Source organism: Poecilia mexicana, unplaced genomic scaffold (genome assembly GCF_051168715.1).
Source record: "Poecilia mexicana isolate PSO_F unplaced genomic scaffold, ASM5116871v1 scaffold_1, whole genome shotgun sequence".
In the NCBI taxonomy this organism is placed as follows: Eukaryota; Metazoa; Chordata; class Actinopteri; order Cyprinodontiformes; family Poeciliidae; genus Poecilia; species Poecilia mexicana.
The window spans coordinates 16,181,705-16,188,312 of record NW_028263370.1 but is presented as its reverse complement, the minus strand read 5'-3'; the positions used below and the strand labels follow the sequence as shown (position 1 = coordinate 16,188,312).

Sequence of the window (6,608 nt, the reverse complement as noted above, 5' to 3'; positions counted from 1 at the left end):
AAAAACAAACAAACAAAAAAAGTTTCATTCGAGACAGAAAACACTTTCTAGTAAATAAATTGGCTCACAAAACGGCTGGAAGATGGTGACGTTGTGTGTTTTGTGGGCTATGTATTTTGTCCAGGATTTATACAGTTACCAGGAAAAAACCCCTCCAGATTCTGCTGGAAATGTAGCCTGGAGACATTTTTAACAGACCTTTTCCTCTGTAGGATTGTGTTGTGTGGTACCTCTGAATGCACAAAAGGAAAGATAGCGCATGCCCTTCAAACAGGAAAAACGCTGCTGCTGGAAAAAAAAGTCTCCATCTGGTTGTAAAGGTTCTCTGAAAGTCATTGTGCAAGTAGATAACTCAGTTAAATGGAAAGCCCCGAGTTTATAGGTTGATTAATATCTGATGGTTCCTATAAATCTTTGCTTAACCTTCTTTGGTTTGGTTTCACCGGTACTTTGAGTACAGGCGCACCAATTCATTCAGCTCAGAACGACGGTGATACATGATGCTTCGCTCTCAGGAGCGATGAGATATTCAGCTGCTTTCTTTTAGAAAATACCTGGGTTTGTATAGATATATATACAGCTCTGAAAAATATTAAGAGCCCACTGCACTGAACCCATTGAAGACCTCCTGGTTATTCCACCAGATGCTGATCTCTGAGCTCTTCCTGAGTTAAAACATTAGTATTGAGATGTTGTCTATAGTTCATAGAATAAAAGAACAATGTTCATTTTACTCAAACATAAACCTACGGAAAGTAAAATCAGGGAAACTGATCAGTTTTAGTGGTCTGTAAATTATATATATACTACTCAAAAAAATAAAGGGAACACTCAAATAACACATCCTAGATCTGAATGAATGAAATATTCTCATTGAATACTTTGTTCTGTACAAAGTTGAATGTGCTGACAACAAAATCACACAAAAATCATCAATGGAAATCAAATTTATTAACCAATGGAGGCCTGGATTTGGAGCCACACACAAAATTAAAGTGAAATGTTCCCTTTATTTTTTTGAGCAGTGTATATATATATATATATATATATATATATATATATATATATATATATATATATATATATATATATATATATATATCCGTCCAATAGCCGGACACAGCTGTTGGACGGATATTGCTGAGAAAGTAATCACTCATTGCCTTATCGAGTCCTCCTGCTTCTTAGGCATCAAGAGACGCGACACCTGCTGCTGATCGCCTAAATGCTGTTGATGGCAAAACTTCATAGATGTTCTCTGGTTTAATTTAATATTATACATTTGATGCAAATGAAATTTCAATAAATTACTTGCTGCTTGCAAGGAAATTGCTTAAGCTTTGATGAAGAGCTGAAACTACCAGTTTTTTTTTTTTTTTGCTAATATTTATTAATAGGACTGAGTTTCAACCAGCTTGTTTCTGTCACACCAAGAAAAGAAAAAAAAAACCTAATTTTGGATAAAATATACAATAAGCTTTTCAAGATCTTTAATATATGGGGTAATATGTACGACTTATGTTCAGAGGATTAATCTGAACAGTTTGAAGGAGTAACGTAACAGACTTTAACTACAACAGACATGTTTTTCAAGTCTTTAACGTGTTGCATGGTAATAGAAGGAAAACATTTTATGCAGAATGCTGAGTGTTCTTGAAAATACTCTTCGTCGATGAATATGTTCGTCTCTGTCGCCGAGTTTGTGCATAATGTGAATCAATTAATTTGCAGTGTGAAAACGTTGTGCTAGTAGATCCCATTGGAATCCTGCCTTCAGCTGCAGCACCTCCGCTGTGTGTCCGTCCACTGAAATGAGCCTCTGCCAAGGACCCGAGATATTTGGAATCAAAGTATTTTCCGCGATTCCATCTAATAAACATCGCTGGAAGAGTATAAGTAGGCATTTAGAAAATCATTTTTTTAAAACATGAAACGAAGCAGTTGAAGGTTTTAGAGACGCATTTCTTACAAAGCTGGGTCGAGGCATTAAAGAGTAAATTATAAAGGTATTTTGACACTGATCTGTACTGTAGATAACTGTAATCATTGTTGATTAGAGTTAGTATTAAGCTGGATTTCCCATCAAATATATTATATTGCACAACTTTTACCATTAAGCAGTGTGTAGGTTAGCTTTTAAATAAGAGATCCTATTAGTATTCTACTGACCTGGGCTATTTCTGCAGAAGCTTTGCATGGTTCTCTCTCCTGGTGCTCTGGCTTCCTCCCACAGACCACAGACATGGCTGGTAGGTCAATTGATTACTATATATTGCCCTTAGGTGTGTGTGTGTGTGTGTGTATGCGTGTGTGTGTGTGTGTGTTTGCATGGTTGTTTGTCCTGTGAATCTCCATGCTGCTCTGTGCCTTGCACTATTACAGACTCGCACAGTAGCATTATAAACTTTGCAACTTTGCTTTTTTTTTTTTTTTTTTTATTTAGCCAACCAATGAAAATAACTGAGCCTCAAGTAACAAGAGCAGAGGTGTTCTTGTGTTAAGTTGTGGATTTGATTTAAAAGCTAAAAACTTTCATACCTGAATAAAATCTTCCTTCAGTAAAACTCACCTTTTTCAGACATTTTATAATAAATCTGATGCTTCTGGTAAAGAAAGTCCACATTTGCTGAAACGGTGAGATCTTATCGAGTTTTAAATTTGCTATAGAATAATAAGTTGTGTCTGAGGGCCATATTATATATAATGCTGCCTTTGAACGAAACAAAGGCACCATTATATATTGCAGCCTTGTATAATAGTTCCCTGGTGCAGAAAAAAAAAAAAAAAAACTAAAAGTGTGAATCCTAAAGACTGTTTCTTCCCCCCACCCCCCAAGATGTAAAACCATCTATCCACAGCTACTGTATTTGTAGTTAGTATAAAACCTAATTCTGCATTATTTATGATTCAAATTGGATAAATGAAAACAGTGATTTTTATTTAATCATTCACAAATCTTTAATGGATATGATCCGTGTTTGTTTTGATGCCTCTAAGGTCTAAATCCCTGTGCAGACCTTTCTGTGAACTCTGGATGTTTTCTGTGTGCGTGTTTGGAATTTAAAGAGAAAAGTGAGGAATGCGAGCAATATAAACCACCTCAAAACTTTGAACCGTTCCGATTCTTTTTTATTTTATTATTATCTTTATTTATGACTTTTCCATCACAAAGTCCAAAGACCTTCTTAAAAATCCAGCTGAGATATGAAGGCTTATTTATTGAAAAATAATCTTGTGAGCTGCCCTGTGTGTTTGTCCTTTCTTCTCAGAGAGAATAATCGCCGATGCCGCCTCAGAATGAGGGCGCAGTCTGAAAAATATCCATCAGTGCAAAGAAGGGTCGAACAGAACGAGAGATGAGCTGTGCGTCCATCATCCTCTGTCTGAGTGCAGCGTGGAGGTCGGACACTGACCTGAGGTTGCCATCTCCATGACAACTCCATCGTGGAGTGAGACCGTACGCCCAATATTATGGAGGTGAAGCTTCAGGATAAAATATTTGATGTGTCTTCACTGTGCGGGTAACGTGAAAGTTTACTGGCTTGAGGTGTGATTGCCGTCAGTCGCCTCCTGCGGCGACCGCGGCCCTCACACCAACGATTCATTAAACCATCCGGCAGCAGTTCAAGGTCAAGCTCTTTAGCTTCCCTCTTTAAATCCAAGTCTTTTGTTTTTGTGTTGCTCCCCATCATTATAAGCAGTCTCTGCAAAGAGCCACCTGCCCTCGAAGGAAGTCCCTGCAGGGGCAGAGGCGTCTGTATTTAGGAGAGTGGCCCGCGCAGCTGAACAGCAACGGCTCCCTCTGAAGGCTGCACTCCCGACGCATCACGGAGAACGCCGGGAGGATGTGGTTGATCTCCGAGTCCACCACCTCGCACTGCACCTCCAACCTGAGGGGCAAAACACCAGAGCGCACGTCTGAACACAGGAGGAAGCTACAAGTGAGAGGGGCTGTAAGCACAGAAAATATACTTAAAAAAATTTGATTATGCTGTTTCACTAATCAAATCTCTGCCTTTGCTGTGTAGATGTACTACTTGGTCGGCTGACTGAGGAGTAGAAAGTCAAGTTGGGCTTATAATTATTATGGGTGAAAAGCAAACGAGTTAGAAAAATGTAGCTTCCTGGGTGTCAACAGGCGCCTTGTTTCTTAAACACACTTCTGACTTGATTGTTTAAAAAATATGCGTCGTTTATTTCTAGTGAAAACTCAGAACAATAGCTATAAATCTCATACAAGTTAGATGAAAACATAAAATTTATTTATACTGATCTTACAAGTTCAAAAAGTGAAAAGTGGTCAAAAAATCTCCCGTCGTCACACCGGAGATTCGACAAAAAAAAAAAAAAAAAAAACTCTCCTGAGGTGTTCCTAATCTCTTTAATTAATAGCAGGATCTAAAAGTTACCAAAGTAATCCTAACTATTCCAAATATAAATATCAATTACAGATTTTGGTTCCAAACTAACTTAAGTATATTTAAACTGCCTAAAGAAAAACTAAAGTAATAGAAGTTATGATTTGCAAAAATTGAGCATAAACGGCCACAAAAACAATATTGCAGTGTTTAACAATGACATCATTCTTTCCTGTTTTTCTAATATTATTCATCTGTACTTTGAAGTAAAAGTTTATTTAGAGAAAATAAAAAATACTCACTATTATCACATTACAAATGCAATGGAACGACATTATTTAGGAGGAGGAAATTAACCGAGCGTCGAGAATGAAGAGCAGAGCAGAAGGTAAACAAATACTGGAGCATGAAATAATCCCAGAAAGCTGAGGAACTGAGCTGCTGTCTGCAGGGAGACGTTAGGAGAAGAGAGTCACACTCCACAAACCGAGTGTCGAGTTTTCCATCCCCTTCTGATGGAAAAATCCTAAAAACTTTTATGTTTGCTTACTAAAATGATTCTGAGCCGACATGCGACTGTAGAAATTCGGATCAGACTCAGTCGAAGCTTTATGGATGTCCTGATCAAGATTTGTTTGCTTCGATACTAATCTGAGTCATTTCACGTTTCTCGCTGATGCCGTTTTCTGATTTGAAAGTACATTCAGTGAAACCAAAAGCTGAGTATATGCGTCAGAGAGCATTTCATCGGCATTGGTGCTATTCGTTATACTGCAATTTTCTCTAAATGTTTGTACAGTAACCCAACAAGAGTTTCTTCAGAACAGCCTCAAAATGATCATTTTATGTAGTTAAAAAGCTGCTATAATGTTTCTGACGACACATCCATGAAAACAGTCATAGCTTTGTTTCTACAGCTGACTCAACATTCTTAAATAAACTCACGTCTTGCTCATTCATAACAGATTGTTGACGTCATAGGCTAACACTAGAAAGTTTTCATACGTCTCTGTTAAACGACTCATTGATTATTCAGCACCTGAAGCGTTTCCACATGATGGTGTGCTCACAACTCTTACAGCAATTATTGTCACTTTGTATTTTTTTTAATGGCTTGAAAGGATGCAGACGGACAGGAAGCAGCAGCAGCCAAATCAGTCTCTGATTCACTGTGAACCTCATTTAAATGAGTGAACAGCACTTTAAAAAACAGATTCTTGAGACTGAAAAAGGAATGTGTATGGCTTTAGATGTATCTAATCTGAACAAAATGTGGCCAAAAGTAGCAGGTTAAACAGGTGAAATATTGTAAGGGTTTAAGTAAGAGACATTTTACCTTAATAGACTATTAATTTGTCTTAAAATCACATACCTAGGTGAAATATGTTTATATTGGAATAACTGTTACAAAAAATGTAATGTGTTGATCTGGACTCCGATCCAAAACATGAGACTTGACTGGGACATAAAAATGCTGCTGACTTATCGAGGATAAAGGCAGTTTTGTGCTTTAAACAGTTAAGTTCCTGTGCGCCAGTATAATGTGTCCACTCCTACCCCCGCAGAGCCTCCTTGTTGTTGACGAAGCGGAAGTGAGCGGGTTCGCAGATGAAGCCAGCTGACTGGCAGGCCTCAACACAAGACTGGCCCTCCTGAGACACCAGCAGTCGGAGAGAGCTGAGAGGAGGCCAAGCCGAGGGAGCCGTCACGTTGGACGCCCAGCCAAGGGCCGTGGAGTTGGGCAGGGGCACAAACAGAGGTCTGATTACCCGGCTGCCACTGGCTGATCCCAGTCTGGAGAAATTGGCTGGAATGAAAGGAGGCTCTGGCACACAGAAGTCCTAGAAAAAAAAAAAGAATAGAATCAAATTAGTTGTGGTGTGAAGCTTCAAACTAGTAGAAGAAGACCTTATATAAGTGATTTACTGTCTCTACAAGACTGGCTTATTCCTCTGTGGAGCCAGAAAATGCTCTTCTCCTCAGTGATACGGGCCTTTTGTGTGCTGCTTTATAGCTTCTGCTGCTCCAACATAACAGTTATGGTTACATCTAGGACATTAACAGCTTTGCTGTAAGCTGCTGTTTCCCACCTTGAAAAGCATTATTTATTATTACTACACATAATGAACTGAGGATTAGATGAGGAGGAGGAGCAGATGCAGAGCTCGGCATAAACTGCCCAGAGGCACAGCAAGGTGAAGTTGATTACTAATGCCCCTGATGGGTCCAAACCCGTTAAATCCGTTAAAC

At 38.7% G+C, this 6,608-nt stretch overlaps 1 protein-coding gene across 1 annotated transcript in view; it reads right to left on the bottom strand.

Annotated features, from left to right (window-relative positions):
• Positions 1-3,113: 3,113 nt before the first annotated feature.
• Positions 3,114-6,608, bottom strand: part of LOC106922552 (alpha-1,6-mannosylglycoprotein 6-beta-N-acetylglucosaminyltransferase B-like) — a 127,792-nt gene continuing 124,297 nt past the window's right edge. The window contains exons 17-18 of the mRNA XM_014995069.2: positions 5,916-6,199; positions 3,114-3,890 (exon numbers count right to left, since the gene is read on the bottom strand). Of these exons, the coding sequence (XP_014850555.2) occupies positions 3,692-3,890; positions 5,916-6,199 (483 nt within the window). The 3' untranslated portion in view covers positions 3,114-3,691. The remainder of the gene's footprint in view (positions 3,891-5,915; positions 6,200-6,608) is intronic.